Below are 22,445 nucleotides of genomic sequence, written 5' to 3'. Positions count from 1 at the left end.
CGTACAACAAAACAGTTTGCCTGCCCCGCAGCCTGCTTTTTACACGTTTCAGCTGCGTGCGCCACGAGGCTGTGTATCAAGCCCTCCGCACGTTCCCCAGGGATGCTGGAACGGACTCTTCCTTTCACCACCATCACCATAAAATAGAAATAAAAATAGAACCCTGCTAGGAATTGCCTGATAAATGCTATCACCGGACAAAGGCCACCCAGACTGATCAGGTTAAGCTCCTAGATTGGAGGTGGTTTATAGTAAGCTGCTGGTGCTGCTGCAGAAGCAGGACACTGGCTAATCTAAGCTTATTTTGGAACCAGCAGAAGCAGCATTTTGAAGAGAAAAGCAATTCCTCCCTCTGCCCTGTGTGTGCCTCAGTTTCCCTTGCAAAGGCTGCTTCACTGACATTCTCCTCCCCACCCAGAAAGGCAGCCCGGGAAGAGAGAAAAGGACCTCAGGGACATTTTTAAAAAAAGAAAAAATAATAATTTTATAAGTTGTGTGTCCTTGTTTCTCAATTTGATCCTTTCACGTGGTTTTGCGGCATTTTATGCATTGTGACTTGCTGTTAATTCTCTTGATTTATAGTTTAGCAATTCTTTATTGTAACTCGTAGGTGTGAATGGCTTAACTAGTATTTGGTGCTATTTCATTTTACTGTTTACTATTATATTCCAGTGGATTATGGAATATTGCTTTATCTGATATAAGTTGTTCTTATTTTAAAGTTATTGCTACTTTTTGCATTAGATCAGATTGTCAATATTAACATTTGAATTTTTTTTTATTATGTTTTATATGTGTCAGAAGCTGCCCAGAGTGGCCAGGGTAACCCAGCCAGATGGGCAGGGTATAAATAAAACAACAACAATTAATAATAATAATAATAATAATAATAATAATAATAATAATAATAAGGTGTTACTATTAAACAGTTACTATCAGCAATGCATGGATCTTAAACCTGTAAGTTCGCATGAGCCTTCCAGATGTCCAAATAGGTACCCACACAAAATTGATGCATATATTATTATTATTATTATTATTATTATTATTATTATTGCAACCACCACAACCGCTACTACAATTTAATACCCGTTCTTCATTCTGAATATGAAATATGTTCAAATGCAGCCGGGGCAGTATGTTCCTCAGTCTACTGCATAACAGATGGATGCAGCCAACCTGAGATGCTTTAAGCTGAGTTTCATAGAATCTGGAATTGCAGAATTGGAAAGGACCCTGAGGATCATCTAGTCCAACCCCCTGCAATGCAGGAATATGCAGTTGTCCCATACGAAGACCAAACCTGCATATTTACCCTTTCCAGGCTCAAAGCTTTCTAAGCCACCACTAAGGGCTGGTGGGCCAGATCTACCTGCAGAATAGCCACCCCCTGGCTCCAGAAGATGGGCTCCCCTCAGAGATATGCTTGCTCTTTCAATCACCTGAGCTCTTGAGCAAGTTGAGGACACCTGGGAGGCACCCAACGCAAACGCCAAAATGGCGGCAAACCCGGTTAGCCACTCTGGGCTTAAGCAATTGGGATCCAAGGCAGCTTTCCCCAATACAGTATCCTATAAATCAGGGTTTCCAAAACTTGGATCTCCAGCTGTTTTTGGATGACAGCTCCCATCATCCTTAGCTAGCAGAACCAGTGGTCAGGGATGGTGGGAACTGTAGTACAGTGGTAAGGTAAAGGTAAAGGGACCCCTGACCATTAGGTCCAGTCGTGGCCGACTCGGGTTGTGGCGCTCATCTCGCTTTATTGGCCGAGGGAGCCGGCATACAGCTTCTGGGTCATGTGGCCAGCATGACTAAGCCGCTTCTGGCGAACCAGAGCAGCGCACGGAAACACCGTTTACCTTCCCGCCAGAGCGGTACCTATTTATCTACTTGCACTTTGACGTGCTTTCGAACTGCTAGGTTGGCAGGAGCAGGGACCAAGCAACGGGAGCTCACCCCGTCGCGGGGATTCAAACCGCCAACCTTCTGATTGACAAGTCCTAGGCTCTGTGGTTTAACCCACAGCACCACCCACATCCTTGGGTTATAGACGCTTCAGGTTACAGACTCCGCTAACCCAGAAATAGTACCTTGGGTTTAGAACTTTGCTTCAGGATAGAACAGAAATCATGTGGCGGTGGAGTGGCAGGCCCCATTAGCTAAAATGGTACCTCAGGTTAAGAACAGACCTCCGGAATGAATTAAGTTCTTAACCCAAGGTACCACTGTACAAAAAACAGCTGGAGACCCAAGTTTGGGGAAACAGTGACCTAGATGTTGTTGGACTTCTGCTCCCATCAGCTCCGGCCTGCATGGACAATTGTCAGGTATGATGGGAATTGTAGCCCAGCATAATTTAGAGGGTACCCTATCGGAGAAGACAGATTTGAGGCAATAACAGCAACAGCAATGAAACACAGTGGATCCAATTTGTACACCCGGAGAGGAAGGGGGCCAGCCAAGGAGATTTAAACCAGAAGAACTTCCAGAGACACTCACTTGCAGGGGGAAAGGTTCGACTGCCGGCGCATGGACTTTGACCGTAAAACCGGTGTCCTGGATGACGATAACCTCTTGGTCATTCCCATCGTCTGCGTGGTCTGTTTCTTCGTGGCCGTTCTGCCTAGTCTCCTCGTTGTGGTTCTCGTGCAAGCCATCTCCATTCATCAGGGTTATGCTGGGCGGGGGTTGCTCTAGCCGAAAAGAAAGGGAGACCAATTTAGGTTTTTGCCAGCTGGAGACCCTAAAAGACATTGATACGGCAGTGGTCTCGGTTTTCTGGAAAAGTAATACAGTTGTATCTTGGCTCCCAAATGCCACAAACCCGGAAGTGAGTGTTCTGGTTTGCGAACATTATTTGAACTCGAAGCTGCGCTTTGGTTTCTGAACATTTTGGAAGTCGAATGGACTTCCAGAACAGATTCCGTTCGACGTCCGAGTTATGGCTGTAGTTTCTGCTGCCCTAAACCACATGGGATCAGGAACCTCAAGTTGATTCTCTCCCAACAGTCAGAAACACTGGAACAGAAACACCCGATTATGAAAACACCAGATAAAAGCGTCATCGACGTGAGTTTAAATGCTATATTTTCCAGTTCTGAAAATGTCCAAGGCAGGACCATTCAAACAACAATTTGACCTCTGTCTGCCCACAGCCAACCTCCTCCTCGCCCTTAGTCTCAGTGTTGCCCTTGCAGAAATCAGCAAAGAGGATGGGGACAAAACAGGAATTAGTTGAATCTGCTTGCTGTTGGCTTTGGCGCCACCTACTGTTGGCATTCCTCCCTTCCATCCAATGGGTCCCAGACACACCGCCCACTAAACCACACTGCTTATAAAACAGCACTAATCCTGGCACAGCAAGGAGATGGAGGGAGAAGCTCAAACCAAGTCTCTTGCCTTCCCACATTGCACAAAAGCTCACCCAGGTGTGGGTCGCCGGCAGAAGATCCCAACTTGCCACAGGGAACCAGCCCTGCGAGGCTCGATCGTGACAGCAGATGCCTTGGTGGTTTCACAAGCTGAAAAGGCAGCTCCTCAGCTGCGCTAGGCCAGGAGCCCGGTTGCAAATTCCACTCTGGTTCTCTCTCCCCATCCCCTTTTCAAGCTGGCGCTTACGAGAAAGGCACGTTTAGCCTTATCTCTCTTTTTCCCTTGCCCAAATGAGCAACGCCCTTTTCTCTGCCTGAGGCAGAGGACATGCCCCAAGAGGGGAAAAACACAGGCAACCAACAGAGTAAGACTGTACAGCAGGGCTCAGCAAATCTTTTCAGCAGGGGGCCGGTCCACTGTCCCTCAGACCTTGTGGGGGGCCGGACTATCTTTTTTTTTTGGGGGGGGGGGAAATGAACAAATTCCTATGCCCCACAAATAACCCAGAGATGCATTTTAAATAAAAGCACACATTCTACTCATGTAAAAACACACTGATTCCCAGACCGTCTGTGGGCCGGTTTTAGAAGGCGATTGGGCTAGATCCAGCCCCCGGGCCTTAGTTTGCCTACCACACAGTAAAGGCACATTTAAAGCACCCAAAACAAGAACCTTGGGAAGCGTAGTTTACCCCTCACAGAGCTACAACTCCCGGCACCCTTAACACAGTATGGTTTCCAGGATTCTATTTTTGGGGGGTAGGAGTGAGGTGGGGAGTGCTTTAACTGAATGATTAAAAGCAAAAAGAGGCAAAAATGCAGGAGGGAGTGGATTGCAATCCCCCCCCCTTTTTGAAGAGTAAGAATCATTCACAGTTTGAAGTATGAAGAGACTTATTTAACTAAAATCACCAGGCGCTGGGCGTGGACAGAGTTGCAGAGCCCTGAGGCATCTGTAAACTCCTGCAGAGGATCTGCCAATTGCATGAAAAGGGATTGTTACCTTGATAATCTTCCTTCCTCCTGCGCATGCAGGAAGGGAGGGAGAGCAGAGAGTCTTGTGCTGCGGCAGTTCTTTCCCTCCCTGCCCCCTGAACACCACACATATGGTTCCTTAGCATGCAAAGACAGAGGCTTAGGGGACTCTGGCGACTTTGAGGAGTTTAAAGTCGGAAGGCGAGGACTTATTCTCACGCTGGGTACCAGAGCGTGCGGAAGGGAGGCGGAGAGAAAGAGAGGCCGTGCGACCAAGCAAGCAGGCGTGCCTTTTGAGAAGCAGTGTCCCTTTCAGCGCCACGGGAGCAGAGTTCAATTCCCAAGTCGTGCAACTTAAATAAACTTTGCACAACTTTGCAAAATTCAAGTAAGTAAGGCAAAAGAAGAGGGTACTACGCAGCCCATCCCCCATGGCCACTAGAGGTTCTAATTCGCACACTGAGGACTGGAAACTTGCTGCATATTGTCAAGTTCTCAGGATGCTTCTTTCATGCCGCAAATTCTGCATTTATGTGACGCTCGCAGGAAACACACAGCCCTGCCAATCAATGGCCCAACTATTATTATTCTTTTCAAATCGTATCCTACCTGGCAACCAGATTGGGAGCTTGCGAATTTGTGGCGAATGTGAATATCAATGCTTCCCAATGCAGCTTACAAAAAACACACCCAAGGGCAACTGACAGGCCACTACACAACATCGAAACCTTCGGACTTCCCCCTAGGGTGACTGGTTAGCGACTGAGATCAGGATGCTGGACGAGATGGGCCTTTAAGTCCAATCCATAAAGGCTATAAGTCACGTTGCAACACAATTCTGCCCTCTTACATTCTACAGCAACTTGGGGCTACCACTGAGAAGTCCCTGCCTTCAGCAAATGCCAACTCAACTTCTGAATAGTCTCGGATAATCATTTGTGTAAGGGTTGAGGACAACACACATGATTTGGACTCCAAAGTTCCAGATTCATCCCCCTAGCAGATCTGCAAAAGATTCCAGTCAAATCCTGTTTTAGTTACTAGAAAGGAGATTCTGAGTAAACATCAGGAAGACGCTGCAGGCAATTGGAAGTCCCGCCGGACGTTCGGCTTCCAAAAGAATGTTTGAAAACCAGAACATTCACTTCCGGGTTTCGATCGTTCGGGAGCCAAAACGTTTGAAAACTAGGCTGTTCAAAAACCAAGGTACGACTGTATTGTATTTGGACTGCGACACAATCGGTCGTTTGCTGCCCTGGACTCCTAAATAGGATGAAAGAGGGCATGCAGAGATCTTCAATAAATAAGATAAAGGAAGGGGGATTTTATGTGGGTGAAAAGGCATGAGGCACTCCTAGACTCAAAAACCACCGGTGCTCAATCTAGGGTGGTGCAGCAGACCAGCAGCCGTCTCCTTGCCAAAAAGGACAAACACCGTCAAGCCAGAAATTGCAACACAGCAAGATCAAAGGGCAAACATATGAAGGAGGGGGTACCTTTGTCCTGTAAGTTTGGGAAGGGAGAGGAAAGAGCAGGAGAGACAGAAGAACGGCTTGCAGGGCAACATCCTTTCCAGAGATCTCTCTCAGCCCCACCCCCCCAATTTGAAATGAACAAACTCCAGACCCTGAATAATGTTCGTTCATTCCAGGATCGTTTCCTACCGAGAGAAGTTTCAGATGATGTGGAAACACCGCGAACTTTTGCACAACAGCATTCCTGCACAGGGGTTGGAATACTTAAAAATCCATTGCACAACCGATTTCCACAGCTATCCTATCACATCCCGAGGGTTCAATGGGCAAAGCATGGGGACCCCCTCTGCATGCCCATTTCGGCTCTGCTCAGTTTCTCAATCTTCCAACCTTCTCTTCAGTTCCCCACATCTTTTTTTAAAAAAGTTCCCTTGGAAATTTGCGAGCATCTTAGCGCCAAGTCATCCCAACACAGGCAGCGAGCAATTTACGTGCAATCCAATCGACGTGTGACCTTGCACACGGGCATCGCCGCAACCCAAAAGTGGCCAGGAGGCGGAATGGGCTTATGCGACTGCATGCAGGACTCAGGAACATAACCGGGGCAACACAAAGGTCGTTGCCTGCGTACATCTTTCTGCAAAGCCGTTTCCCTTAACCTAATGCATTTGCGTTGATTTCAGTAATAGTTGGGTGTGTCGGTTTCAGCAGTTCTTGCATTTCCATGTGCAATGTACCACAACAGATGCACACACTGGCGGGACAACAGCATTTGCAAAATTCATAGAACACGAATCTCTAAGGGCGACTTTGGTTTCACAAATCGTTTCAGCCAGCGTGAGTTAGGTAGGTTCACCTTTCATTGTGAACTGAACCGATTTCTTCTCCATCCTTAGTAAAAGCTAAAGGTTGGTGGATGGTGGTGGGGAATAGCAGTCACACAGCGGGAAATGTGAGCTCAAGTGAGCATAAACACATGAAATTGCCTTACTCAAAGCTTGAACTTTGTCCATTCTGGTCTTTCTCCCTCTCTCTCCTCCTCCTCCGAGAGAGTCTTTCAGCTGAAAGCCCCATGGATAGAACAAGGGAACTATTGCATGCAGAAAAGGATCTGCTCTCTCACCAAGCCAGTGGTTCTCAATTTTTTTTTTTCTCTGCAAGAAGATTTCAGCGTCTGAATGCCAAGCCTCATAAGGGGGTGGGGAGAAGACGCGCAGATCTTCTATGGGTGGCATGCAGACAATGTCATAGAATCATGAAATTGGAAGGGGACCCAAGGATCATCTAATCCGACCCACTTCAATGCAAGGAATATGCAGCCATCCCACCCAGGGATCGAACCTGCAACCTTGGTGTTATCAGCACCACTCTAATCAACAGCTGATCCTGTGTATCGAAACTTGAAAAGTTGTTCATGCAGCAAGTCTTGCAGAAATGTTGCAGTGTGGGGAATCTTCAGCCCGTTGGTGTTGAGGAACTATACTTCCCATCATACCTGGCTACTGGCTCGCTTGCTGGGGCTGATGGGACGTGTAGTTCGGCAACATCTGGAAGGCCAGGGGGGGTTCCCGCAGCGCTCATGACGCAGCCACAGTGTCAACACACTTCCCAGCAGTTCCACATGGGGCAGGAAGAAGAGGAACATGGCTATAGTGCTGGAACAATATGCGAAAATGGCAGGCATCACTTGATAGCCCGAATGCACGCAATGCTCCCAGAGCAGACTTTGTGCTCAGGTTTCCAGAGTCCTGGCTCTCTGCAAAACCCACCCATCAAGACATCTACTTCTTGTCAGACACAGCAGTCTCTCTAAGAACTTGTGTTTAAACAGAAATATCCCCAATTGGATTATCCGTGTTTAAGAGATTAACCCGTCTTTGTGCCAGCCACGCAGGTGTTAAGTTTCTTTTGGGTTTTGTTTCAAAGAGACACGCAAGTCTTTCAACCTTGAAGATCAGGAGGATGCTACACTGCTGCGAGGGCTGGCGCTGCTTAAGTTCAGCAGCAAGCGTGCTTGCTAGCCGTAACCTATTTTCAAATGTGGCCCTCTCGGAAGCATCCCACCCCCAATGTGGCCCTCTGAACGTTGCTGGACTGTGGGGACTTCTCTTTGCCCCAGAGGAGAGTTGGGGGTTTGTGGGAGTTGGAAACACCCGGAGGGACACAGGTTTTCTGGATTGCCGATTCTCTACATCATCTGCTAATACAACTCCCAAAAATTTCGGCAAAAATATTTCTGCGTCTCGGATGGAAGCTCATTCAAAATTCCTTAACTGACTCTTCCATTAGCTGGGATAGCTCAGCTGGTAGAGCATGAGACTCTTAATATCAGGGTCATTCGTTCAAGCCCTACACTGGAGAAATAGATCCCTGCATTGCAACTCTATGCTTCCATGATACAACACTGGTCCTAAAGGATCTACTTTGACTCCCAATACATTTCCAAGCACAATTCAAAGTGTTGGAGCCGACCTTTAAAGCCCTAAATGGCCTCGGCCCAGTATACCTGAAGGAGCGTCTCCACCCCTATCGTTCAGCCTGGACACTGAGGTCCAGTTCCGAGGGTCTTCTGGCGGTTCCCTCATTGCAAGACGCGAAGTTACAGGGAACCAGGCAGAGGGCCTTCTCGGTGATGGCGCCTGCCCTGTGGAATGCCCTCCCATCAGATGTAAAGGAAACAAACAACTATTTGACTTCTAGAAGACATCTGAAGACCGCCCTGTATAGGAAAGTTTTTAAACATTTGATGTTTTATTGTTTTTATAATATTCTGTTGGGAGCTGCCCAGAGTGGCTGGGACAACCCAGTCAGATGGGTGGAATAATAATAATAATAATAATAATAATAATAATAATAATAATAATTCTGATGGTAGGGGAGAAGAGGTGGTCGATTACAGGACCTCAGGGGTCCAGGCTTTGGCCCAGGGCTGCCAAGGTGGAACATTCTCAGTTGGTTAGAATGTGGTGCTGATAACACCAAGGTTGTGGGTTCAATCCCCATATGGGACAGCTGCATATTCCTGCACTGCAGGGGGTTAGACTAGATGATCCTCAGAGTCCTTTTCCAATTATACAATTCTATGACATGCTGGGTGAACCAAAGATACACACAACAGACAGCTTCTGCACTTCCACAATGTTGTTTTTTTTAAAAAAACACACACATGACTTCCCCCCCTTCTGTCAGGAGGAAAACGTTAAAACTACCACACCAACGCGAGGTCAAGGTTCCAAGTCCTCTTTCTGGCTCGATGTTCAATCTCCAGGCACGGCCTGCTTTTCTACAGAAGCCGTTCTTCTCCGTAACAGCTGTAAAAAAGGCATTTGAATGGCACTCCGCACTCCTGCGGCTGGCCTTTCTACATTAAACATTAACCCCTGTTCCCTGAAAGCATGCACAGGAAATCAACATACATGGTGCATGTGTGTGTGTCTACTGGAAATTCCAGGTTTACAATATATAAGGTACGTTCTCCTCCACTGACAAGTTTTAGAAGCACATGCAAACACAGAGAGCCGAAGCCAGTCTTTGCCCAATCGGGCACCCTCCAAATGTTCCGGACTACGTTTCCCAGCAGGCCCAGCCAGCACAGCCTGATGGGAGTTGTGGTCCAAACTATCTAGAAGCCACCAGGGCTGGTGAAGAGTCCACCCGAACCACACTCTAGCTTCACCATAGTTGAATGATTTGAAAGCTGACAGGTCCTCTACAGCTGCCATTACTAAGCTTATACCTCAGCTCTTCTCCACAGAGCAAGAGGCGGTGTGTATGGTACTCGCCCTCTCCACTTGCTCCTCACAACAACCCTGTGAGGTAGGGTTAAGTTGATGTGCGCATGGCTGGACCAAGGTCCCCCAGCGAGCAGTCAGACCCCAGTCTCTCCGAGTCCTAGTCCAAAACTAACCACGCTGCATAATCGTTGCAGTACCCAAACACACATGCTCCAGGCTTCAATGGAAAGGGTTGCAAAATGAGTGAATGAACATGGCGTCCTGCTCTGATGCCTGGACCCACTGGGCCTTTGGGGCCTGACTGGCAGAAGCTGCCCAATGCCTCCCTGAGCCGAGTTACCTGTGGTCCTTTTAACAGGTGGCGCCAGGGATCGAACTCTAATCCTCTCCATGCTCAAGAAACCATGTTCTCTACTCACAAAGGGACTAGGGCGCAGGGGAGAGAGAAATTAAAAAAATAAATAAAGACTGCCACGTGTTGTGGCACCTCAAGCCTAAAACTGGACCAGATGGCTTTTATTTTTTATTTTATTTTTTTGCAGTGGGGTGGAGTTTAATGCAAAACTACCTGGGTTTCACAATGCTTACGTCAAGAGCAACTCCACTCTGAGTCCAGGGGGGAATAATGTGGTCAGGAGCAGCCTTTGAGTTCTGTCAGAAATCGTTCCCCCATTTCTCCCTGGCCTTCCATGTCAACTTCCTCTTCCTTCACACATATCTGCTTTAAAATCGCAAGCAGATCCTTGTGTCCAAAACCAGTTTCAAGTCCAGATCATGATTATCAGGTTTCATGATTTCTGACCTGGCAATATATTGTGGATCACGATGTGTGTGTGTGTGTGCTTTGCAAAAATCACAATGTGGGGGAAACCGTGAAGCCAGCCAATGCCTCTACATAGCTCTAGCCTTATTTCACACACTATATCACTATACAGTTGTACCTTGGTTCTCAAATGCCTTGGTACTCATAAGTTTTGGCTCCTGAACACTGAAACCCCGGAAGTGTTTCGATTTCTGAACTTTTTTTGGATGCCAAACATCTGACGCGGCTTCTGCTTGAGTGCAGGAAGCTCCTGCAGCCAATCGGAAGCCGCGCCTTGGATTAAGTCCGAGAACAAAGGTTCCACTATATTGCAATGTTTAGCTGGTGAAAGATCACGAAGTGGAAAACCCATTATCGCCCAGCTCTAGCCTCACTTGATGCTACATACAGACTAGCCCCAGTCAGGGCAAACAGGATATATACCCCAAGGCGGGTAGTAGAAACCACCCCAAGACAAATGCCCTTTTACTCCTCCTCTGGTTGTATCGTGGACCAGCTTCCCCTTTAGGTGCAAGGTTGAACTCTCTACCTGTGTCCCTTTTAGCATCCACAACTCCTTCCACGCTTTTAACTTCCTGTGGCTCATACGAAGAAGCCTGGAGGACAACCGAGCTCTTCTCTCCCGATGGACGAAGCGCAGGCTTCTCCGACGGCGCACTGCCCCTCGAGGGTCCATCAGAATCGAAGGCAGCAGAAGAGACTTGGCGACTGCAAGCTGCCAAGCCAGTATCAGCTGGCGTGGACCCCAGAGCCACGTTCTGGCTCGCTGCCATGGTTCCTTGGCACCGGTGCAGCCCAGAAGCTGGTGTCCCGTGCCTGGCATTTGCTCCACTGCCCGGACTGCCTTCCAGCTGGTTTGATTGAAAGCTTACACCTCCAGGAACCTCGTGGGCCTTGGAAGCTCGACCAAGCGGCCAAGAATAGTTTGGAGGCCGCGATGATTCTCGCTCAAGGTCGGCAGGAAGGGCATGCATCAGACAAGAGCTCGGTGCATGCTGCAGCAAGCCGGGAGCCACGAGTGTCAGGCACCTGACGCAAGCCTTGGTGGGCTCTTCCACCCTCTTCCCCTCGATTAAGCCGCTGGGCGGCTCTGCCCCCCTCTGCAGGTATTCGTGTGACACGCTGCTCATGACGATATCTGGGTACGGTGCAGAGCCCTCGGAAGCTTTAGAGACGACCAGCATGGCTTGGATTTTCCGGGCATCCTCTAGAGCCACGGCAGCTGGCACAGGCAAGAGGGGAGATCTCTCGTCCGATGAGCCCTCCACACGGACCTGGAAGATGAGGTTGGCGATGCAGCGGCAGCAGCTGGCAAAGAGGCTGTTCCCCATGGTCCCCTGCCAGGGGGTACGTGTTAAAAACCAGTCACATCCAAAGGCAACGGCGCAATCTATGGGCAGAGCGATGCTCTCCGGAAATTCACGGTCTGGATAGCAAAATGCTTTCCAAAGGGGCACACCCTCTTCTCCTAGAAGGTGGACCAAGGTAGTTTTTAATCAGGCAGAACACATGCAAGAGCACCTTGGTGAATCGCTGCTTTAGTCATGGGTGGTTTCTCTTTTGAAAAAAAAAAAAATATAACGTCACCAACATCTGAAAGGCTGCATTTCCGCGGTCAAAATTCTCCTGGAGTTCCCGCCAGCGACCTTCATTTTCTGGAAAACCAGACGCCAACCGTGCGTTGCCAGGGAAGACTGCAATCAAGGCGCGATGGGTTTTCTTCCGTGTTCTCCTGGAGAACAAAGTTGTAGCAGAGAGTGCTTCTTTTCCACCCTCAACTCTGCAAGAAGACTGAAAGCAGGAGGACAGCGTTGGCTCCGAAGCCAAGTTATAAATAGAGCCCAGAGCCCGGGCTCCGTACCAACGCAACCTGGGACTGCGGCTAAAGGGTTTTGCCCTTGTCAAGCATACAAACAAATGGGGTTGGGGCTGAATAGCAGAGCCAAGGCCGGTTACTATAGCACGTTGAGACTTCCACACAGATATCCATACTAAATAGAGAGCAACAGAAGAACAATTATGGGGCAGAAAGTAGGTCTGGGGCCCAGTTCTCATTGAGGTAGCAAAAATATATATCTGGGTCTGGACTGGAGAAAGAAGAAGGCAGCGCTTTCCAGGCCACCCTGAATCCATCACATGCAGCACTGTTTGCGTTTCGCTGCGTATCGTCTTCTACCCAAACAGATACTGTCCTGCTGTCTGAGGGGGCAAAAATATGCAAGTTCCGTTGCCATTACATATTCCACACTCTACTCATTTCTCTTCTGAACACGGCAGGAATAAGCAAGCACCAGCAGTTTCTAGACCAGTTTCTGTTTTCGTTGGCATTCTCCAACATCCCTAGTCTGGAATCCTCAATGCTTCAGGCAGCACATTAAGGAATCACACTGCGGTGGGTTGGACTAGATGACCCTGGGGTTCCCTTCCAACTCAACAATTCTGTGATTCTACGATTCACATGATGGAATGCTCTCTTCCTCTCACCCCCCCCCCCGCCCCAATAAATATTCCAAGTAATAATAATTCTCTGCACAGGGAAAGGTACCTCGGAGCCTTTCCGGGACATAGCAAAAATGCAAGAGCATGGCTGGATCAAAACCCAAGAGGGGAGGAACTATAGATCAGTGAGTAAAATCTGCAGGGAGGGCTAGGAGGGACTTTGTGTTGGAAACCCTGGAAAGATGTTGGCAGTCGCTGCAGACAATTTAAAGCTAGAATTTATTTATTTATTACATTTATATACCACCTTTATCGCCCAAGGACGCGGGTGGCACTGTGGGTTAAACCACAGAGCCTAGGACCTGCCGATCAGAAGGTCAGCGGTTTGAATCCCCGCGACGGGGTGAGCTCCCGTTGCTCGGTCCCCGCTCCTGCCAACCTAGCAGTTCAAAAGCACATCAAAGTGCAAGTAGATAAATAGGTACCGCTCCGGCGGGAAGGTAAACCGTGTTTCCGTACGCTGCTCTGGTTCGCCAGCAGCGGCTTAGTCATGCTGGCCACATGACCCGGAAGCTATACACTGGCTCCCTCAGCAATAAAGCAAGATGAGTGCCGCAACCCCAGAGTCGGCCATGACTGGACCTAATGGTCAGGGGTCTCTTTACCTTTACCTTTTATCTCCCAAGGAACTCAAGGTGGTGTACGTGCCCCCCCCCATTTCATCCTCACAACAACCCTGTGAGGTGGGTTAGGCTAAGAGAAGGTGACTGACTCCAAGGTCACCCAGTGAACTTCATGGCCAAGTGGGGATTCGAACCCTGGTCTCCCAGGTCCTAGTCTAACACACTATGCATAGCGCCACACTGGTGCAGATGGAGCAATGGTCTGACTCGGTACATATAACACACACATAAACACTTTTCTGACTCAGTATAGTTCAGCTTCATGTGTTCCTAGTTGGCACTAGCAATTGCAAATATGAAAATGGGATGTAACAGCTATTCTGGATCAGTCAGCACCGAGAACAAGTACAGTCATCCCCCCCCAATTGAAACAGGAGCTAAAGGTATTGGTTTTAAATATTATGTTAAGGTACTTAATTACTGCTTAATCACGAGCATTTCTATGCACTGTGCAGAGGACAAAACATTCATCATAAAACTGAACTTAAACCCGGACACTACCTTAAAACGCCTGTGGAAATACGAGCATTTGTTGTGCGTCTGAAGTTCAGCAGGGAGGGTGCCTGTCTTCCAATACAATCTGGTGGCGGAGAGTTCCACAGGTCTAGGCCCACAAGATGAATGCATGTGTGGCTTCTAGGCATTACAAGCCTTGCATCACAGCTGTGGGGGAACGCACTGGACACTCCCCAAAAGTGATCAGGCAGGGGAGAGAAGGGATCAGGAGATCCTTAAGATACACAGGACCTAGATTGCTGATGGCCTTGTAAATTAAGACAAGGACATAGAACCTGGCCTGGTATCATATAGGCAGCCTGGATCTGTCATGTTCATTAGCTTTAATAGGTATACAATGGTATCTCAGGTTACAGACGCTTCAGGTTACAGACTTCACTAACCCATAAATAATACCTCAGGTTAAGAACTTTGCTTCAGGATGAGAAGAGAAATCGTGCGGCCCCATTAAAGTGGTACCTCAGGTTAAGAACAGTTTCAGGTTAAGAACGGACCTCCAGAACGAATTAAGTTCTTAACCCGAGTTAAAACTGTACCCTGTCGCTGATCAACATTGGAGGCAACCCCACATTCCCAGGGCTGAAAAGTAAGAGATTAGCAGGAGCCAGAAACTCTTAAGAACTTGGGAGAGTTGAGCGGGGAATACTTTACTACTTCTTTAAAAGGGGAGTATAGATAAAGAGAAAGAAAAAAAGAGAGTTAACTGGGAATCGGTTTAGTTTGACAAGCCTTCGGCTCCTCCATGCTGGCATTTCTTGGCAAGAGGTTTGGTTCTCATGCTCCGTAGAACAATGGCGGCTTTGCAATCTTCCTAGGAAAGGTTTCTTAACAGGCATTTTCTGGGCCTCGGCAGGGAAGAAAGGTCCATGTTGGCATCCCTGCCAGCGGCCTTTAGAGACGTCAGAGAACGCTGAGGGAAAAGGGAGCGGAAATGGCCAATACCTATTTGTCCAGAACAGAAAGCAACCCAGCAAAGGGAGGTGGGATTCCACATTGCCGCTGTTGTGTTCAGTCAGCAAATGGTACGCAGTGGGGTGGAATGATGCAATCTTCACCATTAATTACGTTAAGTTGCATAATCCCGCTGCAGCGGACAGAAGGATGAGCAACATGGTTTTTGGCAGAAGGTGATCTGCAGGGGAACAGAAACAGCTCCGCAGGTGGCAAATACAGAAAATGATGCCTCCTTACATACCCAGGAACCATGCATTCAGTTCATGAGCATACTAGGAAAGTCTAGGAAACACTTGCCCCGTAAGAACAATAAACATTGTTGAGTTGCTGGCTGCTCTTGTTGCAAGTATGGTGGAGAGCAGGGCAGAAGACATGGGGGGTGATCCTAGGTTCAAACCCAGCCACTTGCCTGAAACCCTGTTGTGGACAATAGGTAAAGGTAAAGGGACCCCTGACCATTAGGTCCAGTCATGACCGACTCTGGGGTTGCGGCGCTCATCTCGCTTTATTGGCCGAGTGAGCCGGCGTACAGCTTCTGGGTCATGTGGCCAGCATGATTTAGCCGCTTCTGGCGAACCAGAGCAGTGCATGGAAACGGCGTTTACCTTCCCGCCGGAGCGGTACCTATTTATCTTCTTGCACTGGCATGCTTTCAAACTGCTAGGTTGGCAGGAGCAGGGACCGAGCAACAGGAGCTCACCCCGTTGCGGGGATTCAAACCGCTGACCTTCCAGTCGACAAGCCCTAGGCTCTGTGATTTAACCCACAACGCCACCCATGTCATTGTGGACAATGCTGAGCTACATATTTGTTTAATCAAGTTTATACACTGCTTGATTGGTCCCCCCAAAAAAACCCCACCTCAAAGTAATTTAGAGAAAGAAAAAACAATTAAGAGATTTGCAACCCTACTTTAAAGCATACCAAAATCGAAATACTACAACAGATGAAAAGGACCTCAGCTTTCTAAAGCACCTGGGTAGGCATTTCTAAGCAGGAATGTTCTCAGCAGGCACTGAAAAGAACAGCGAAGGAGCCTGCTCGATCTCAAGAGGCAAGGAGTTCCAAAGGGAAATCGCTGCCACGCTAAACAGTCTGGTTCTTACAAGTGAGGAAGGGGCATCATGCTTCACCTGTGGTGCCGCCAATTCTGTCGATCAAAGCGGTCTAGTGGGCCCATGAAGGGTAAGGCAATCTCGTGCGGGAACTATAATAACCAGGTATAAGTAGGGCAAACTATACTATGCTAACTAATCTATACTAGGGAGTGGGTGGCACTGTGGTCTAAACCACTGAACCTCTTGGGCTTGCCAATCAGAAGTTCGGTGGTTCGAATCCTTGTGGCAGGGTGAGCTCCTGTTGCTCTGTCCCAGCTTCTGCCAACCTAGCAGTTCGACAGCACGCCAGTACAAGTAGATAAATAGGTACTGCTGTGGCAGGAAGGTAAACGGCATTTCCATGCGCTCCGGCTTTCATCACAGTGTTCTGTTGCGCCAGAAGCAGTTTAGTCATGCTGGCCACATGACCCGGAAACCTGTCTGTGGACAAACACCAGCTCCCTCTGCCTGAAAGCAAGATGAGCGCCGCAACCCCATAGTCACCTTTGACTGGACTTGACCGTCCAGGGGTCCTTTACCTTTTTATTATTATTAACTATACTGACCAGCTTCCTATTAAACCCTGAGCACTGACATGGAATTTAATATTGATTTCACATGGGTAGCATGTAGCTGGGCCCTACAAGGTATGGCTGCTAAACTTCTCGGCAAACTACCACTGGCAGTCAGGGTGCCACAAACTATGGTCAGGTGCAGACTGGTCTCAGTGGTCCATCTTTCCCAAGCACTTACTGAATACACACCCCTTTGATTTAAGACCTAATGCTTTTTGCTGAGCGGGCTGATTTGAGAGCCCGGCTCATTCCACAGCACTCGAGAAGCAGAAAAACCAGTGTTACTGGTCACCCCAGATGGCTGGTGAGACTGGTCAGGGTGGGGGATGGAGAAGAGAAAACAGAGAAGTCACCTCCTGTAACTGGATCTCTCTCTCTCTTCTGGGCTGGTCAAAGGAAGCCTCCTTCCTTGCAAGGTAATCAGTGCAATTTTGCGTTACGCAATTTTCAAAAAACATGTAGTTGCACATTCCGGCGACTTAAAAGGATCTCCGCGCATACATGTATGGGTAAGGGTGGTTCCCACGGAGATATACCAGGCCGCTGAAGAATTAAGCCAGCCATTCAACGCCAAATTATTAAAACATGAGGGTTGAGCTAATCATACATCCAAATGTGAGCCAGAGCAGCAACCGCACCCCCAGTCCTGCAGCAAAACCACCCTACCTCCTGGAACCAGAGCAATTCAGAAAGTATAGTCGCTCCCCCCCCCCCGCGCGCTCTGCATGGTGTACAACAAAGCCCCACCTACACCCCATGATGCAAAATTAGCTCCGCCCACTTTTGAGTCACGAGAGGGCCTCTTTACACGGGTACCCAAGAACGAGAAGAGAGGGGCTAATAGGACCACACCAGCCAGTCCTGACCCAAATCCCTGACTCCCCTTCCCTGGAAAGCGTGGTTTTGCAAAGAAGTGTCTGTAGCAGAAGTCAGCAAACCTTTTCAGCAGGGGGCCGGTCCATTGTCCCTCAGAACCTGTGGGGGGCCGGACTATATTTTGAAAAAAACATACGAATGAATTCCTATGCCCCACAAATAACCCAGAGATGCATTTTAAATAAAAGGACATATTCTACTCATGTAAAAACACACTGATTCCCGGACCGTCCGCAGGCTGGATTTAGAAGGTGATTGGGCCGGATCCGGCCCCCAGGCCTTAGTTTGCTTACCCATGGTCTGTAGGGGAAGAATTTTCAGCACTTCACTAACACTATGGTTCAAATTTTTTAAAAAACATTTTTTTGGAAGGTGCAATGGCAATGCCCCAAGAGAAATGTTAAATTTGCTGTGTAGATTTCAGGGCACCAGTGTTAGAAGTAACCCAGGCGCCCAGGCGCGTTTGGCAACTGGCGTGGGTCCAATTGCAACCACACGGGAGATCTCTGGAAATGCCAGGTTGGCGCCTGGGGAAAGCCAACTTAGAGAAGGCTCTGAAATATTTTCCTTGAAGCTTGAATTTTCTTTCATCCCGGATTATTTTAACTGATGTTTCAATGTGGTGCAAACCACTTTGTGATTTATTTTTTAAATATAAAAAAGAAATGGAATCATCATCATCATCATCATCATCCCACTGCAAAAAAAGACATTCCATTGTGGCAGTAGTACCTTAGGTTTAAAATGTAATTTGGTGATTATATTATATACCTGAGTTTCTAAGGTTGCTTCTGATGGAAGATTCAGATGTAGTTCCAAAAACCCGGAGAGCACATTGTTGGCAAGCTCGGTGGCACATGAAAAACCAGGTGCGCTACACTTGCGTATCCAGCACTACACCAGTTTGTCCATGTTTTGCTTATATGTTTAAGCACCAGGCTTTCCGGGTTTGGTCCCATAAAAGAGGTGTGCAGACCTTTTGCCCTTCCAGATGTTGCAGCTGCAACTTCCATCCACCGTTCTGGGTAGCCAACACGGCCCACAAGGCACCAGTGATGAGAGTTTTCTAGGATATTCCAGGATGGAAAGTTTCCCATCTGAGGATTCACTTACTAGATGAGTCAAAAGTACACAGGGAGCCTTATTACACGCTTCGTAAGAAAAAGGATCCCCAATATGCACTGACATTTGTTGTTATTGTTAGGAAAGGATTCAAGATCACTTAATGGGCTTTGGGTACTGTAATAAGTTAGAGGCTATATGCTTTGGTGGGAAAGCTAAAAACGTTTTACGACACAAGTATCGCACAACTTCCTTCACAATGTCCCCCCCCCCCCATAATTTTTTATTATTTTCCTTTAAACAACATTTCCAACATTACAGTAACAAACACAAAACAACCTTTTGCTCTGCCAAGCTTACGACTTCCTTGCCTTCAACAGGTATCCCATATCACATCATCGCACAATTTAAATCTTTACTATATATCCACATTGTAGGATTTATTCCAACCCTGCTAGTGTCTTCAAATTTTTACAATTATCATTCAAATATGCAATAAATTTACTCCAGTCTCTCTGGAATTTCTGATCGCCCTGGTCTCGGATCCTGCAACTCAGTTTGGCCAACTCTGCAAAGTCCATCATCTTCACCTGCGACTCCGCAATAGTAGGTATTTCTTGTAACTTCCATTTTTGGGTCAGCAAAGTCCTCTCTGCGACTGTGGCATACATAGTCTTTGATCCACCTTTGCAATCTCATTTCCCATCAAACCTAGCAAAAATGCTTCTGTTTTTTTGGGAAAGGTACATCTAAACATCGTCTTTAGTTCATTGTAGACCATCTCCCAAAATGTTTTTATTTTAACACCAGGCTACCGCATATGATAAAAATCACCGCCTGAATCTTTACATTTCCACCTTCACAATGTTTTTTAAGGGGGAAAGGAACGGGAAACAAAAGCTGCCGAATTTTTCATTCGCGCATTCCTATGGAGCCTTGCAGCATTTTGAGAAATAAGAAGCATCGTGGCGCACTGGTCAAAATGACGGATAAGGATTGGAGGGATCCACCAGGGACTACTTGCGCTCTCGGTAAGGGAAGGCACACTCCCCACTGCCATAGCAGTCTGCCAACCAAAACACCCACTAGCCAAACCAGATACGTCAAGCAGGCAAATGCGGACAGGAGAATGTTGACATAGAGTTTATGTACTTCCCAAACACCTTTGAGAGAAGGAGGCACACTCTAGCAACAGCTCCTGCCAATGTAGACACAGAAACGCTCTGGCAAATTTTGGCAAACTCCCCTTGCAGGCAGCCTTGGCACACAAGAACCGGTTTTTAAACAAGTTGAGGCAGAAATAGATGAGAGAGAGAGAGAGAGAGAGAGAGAGAGAGAGAGAGAGAGATCTGAAGCCTGGCACTGCCGTCGCCAAACCCCGGAATGGATGGAAGCCCACAGAAGCCATTTTTTCAGCCTTAGGAGGAATTCACACCTTGTTCCACCCTACGGAGAGAGCCTCACAGAGAGAACCCAACACAGAGAAATTAAGTGTGTTAAGCATACTGGTTTTGAGAGGGTGGGAAGAAGGAAGCAACCGTGAGTGGGAGATGACTTTATATTCTATGCACACAGTCTCTTTAACACAGTGGTTCTCCAGATGTTGTTGGACTACAATTCCCATCATCCCTGAGCTCTGGCCTTGCTAGCTTGGGGTGATGGGAGTTGTCTGCCATTACTCTGATGTTGTTGAACTACATGTGCTGGGTGGTTTGCTGGAGTCTAGCGCCTGCCTTGAGGAGCTTACAGTCTCAAGCAACAGAGAAGCAGCAACTCCGATGTGGGGGAAACTTTGAACCTGCCCTACCATCAGCTCCAGCAAGCAAAGCCAATGGCCACAGATGAAGGGAGTCGCAGTTCGGAAACAGTGTTAGAAATTTGTTGGGCACCAGGCACGTTTTGCCCCTGGCACACGTCTAATTGTGACCACATGGAGATTTCTGGGTGTCAGGCTGGCAACTGACATCTCCATCAAGCCAGTTTAGAAGCCTCTACCTTAGTCCAGCGTTAATAACCATTTCTACTTCCACTGTGCGAGTTTCTCTTTGTTGCATACTGGGGACAAGCGAATTGCAAATGCGAGCTACAGTCAAGCAATGTACTCGAGAAACAGGAAACAGAATTGTGGCATTGGAAGGGATCCCGATGGGCTTCGAGCCCAAACCCCTAGCAAATCGACATTCTGCTATGGCGACTAACCTGGGCTTAAGGTGCCATTTGACTTATATATACACACAAAGGGACTGCCTCCCTTCAGATGCCACTGGCTGCAGAAATAAGATAGTGCATATCCATCATCTTAAAAAAATGCATCAAAAATGCTTTGTAAGTCAGAGCTATTCTTCTCCATACAGACCCTTCCGGTTCATCCCAGGAGATCTGGAGTGAATTACACATTTCAATTCAAACAGCACTCCAAGCCCACCACTTATTAATAACTAACTGTAAGCTCCTTGTGGGCAGAGACCTGCCTTCTTATACTCTGCATAAACCACCATGCACACCGAAGGCACCATATATACAGATTATTCCTCACGCAAAAATCACTACTGCCCTCCTTGAGACGATGACCTGAATAGCTCAGCCAGTACAGAAGGAGACTCTTAATCTCAGGGTTGTGGGTTCGAGCCCGGCATTGGGCAAAAGATTCCTGAATTGCAGGGGGCTGGACTATTCGACCCTCGTGGTCCCTTCCAACTCAACGATTCTATGAGCAAACAACCAAAGGAATGCTGGAAGCTGCCCTATCCAAAGACATGCCATGGCTCTGTCTAGCTCAACACCATTTACACTGTCTGGAAGACTTTCAGAGGTCAGTCCAAGCCTAGAGAGCCCTGGAGGATTGAACACGGGACCTTTTGCATGCAAGTCGGACCACCTACCCTATGGTCCTTCCTTGCAAAAACCCCTGTTTGCAAGAGGCTCCTGTTGCTACCTTAAGCCTGCTATGCAAGGGAAGGAAAAGGGTGCCTGCCTTTTTAAAAATATTGCAGGAATGTGGGAGCAGCTAGGAACTGCCAATTGCATGCGTGGAGGGGGGGAGGAGGGGGGAGGCCATTTCAGACTGGGAAGGGGGGGGGTGGGAATCCCCTTTCCAACCAAAGCTGAAGGACAACTGGATTCCCCGGGACTCTTCCGCTTCCTAAGCCTCAGATGAGACTTCTGTAAAACCACGTGCATGCAGACACCACGTTAAAAGGGATATAGTTAATTTTGGACTCCCTCTTGAAGAGGGGAGGCGGCAGGAATCAGGGGGGTGTGGGGGTGTTGCTTTCCCACCCCCTCAATGAAAGGGGGGGGGAGAGGATACCTTAAAGGATCCTGTGATCTTAAACAAAGAGAGGAGGGGTAGAGGGGAAGAAGGCCCTCCCACTCTGCTCCGATTGGCTGGGCGAAGCCTGTACGCCTTTGAAGGTCACCTTGAAGGAGGTGGCGGAAGCTGGGGGGGGGGGGAACAGAAGGAGACAGAGGAACCAGCTGCAGAGGGCACAGAAGTAGTCCTGGCAGGACAAATTTGGGATTCAGACTCTCTATGTTAGGCCCCCTCCCCACTGAAAAACAAAACCCTGGCACATGAAATCTCAAAGTCACCCCTTCCAAAAAATTATCTACAATCCTCCTGCTTTCCTTTCCTCCCTCCCCCGCCCTCCAATTTCCCAGACCCCTCCTCAGATTAGAACTCTGCAAACAGCAGAGCTGCCAGGGACCAGAGTGAGGCCACTAAGCCCAGCACTGTCCACTCTGGCTGGCAGCAGCTCTCCAGGTTTCCAGGGGCAGGGAGACTCCAGGCCCGGACGAGAGTGATGCTGCCAGGAATTGAACCCACGACCTTCTGCGCCTGAGAAGAGGATGCTCCACCCAGTGA

The 22,445-nt window shown here is 48.1% G+C and overlaps 1 protein-coding gene across 3 annotated transcripts in view; it reads right to left on the bottom strand.

Moving 5' to 3' along the window:
• CLUH (clustered mitochondria homolog) overlaps positions 1-22,445 on the bottom strand; it is a 74,355-nt gene that overhangs the window by 37,040 nt on the left and 14,870 nt on the right. Inside the window, exons 1-2 of one of the 3 annotated variants that reach the window (XM_083714286.1) lie at positions 10,908-12,209; positions 2,500-2,693 (exon numbers count right to left, since the gene is read on the bottom strand). In XM_083714286.1, coding sequence (XP_083570412.1) covers positions 2,500-2,693; positions 10,908-11,709 — 996 coding nt within the window. In that variant the 5' untranslated portion in view covers positions 11,710-12,209. Of the gene's footprint in view, positions 1-2,499; positions 2,694-3,424; positions 3,445-10,907; positions 12,210-22,445 lie in introns of those variants that run through there. The other 2 variants (XM_083714288.1, XM_083714287.1) reach the window with 2 other exon arrangements.

Source organism: Podarcis gaigeae (assembly GCF_964106915.1).
Source record: "Podarcis gaigeae genome assembly, chromosome: 15".
NCBI classification, from domain to species: Eukaryota; Metazoa; Chordata; class Lepidosauria; order Squamata; family Lacertidae; genus Podarcis; species Podarcis gaigeae.
The sequence above is the reverse complement of the archived record's forward strand: the minus strand, read 5'-3'. Positions and strand labels throughout refer to the sequence as shown.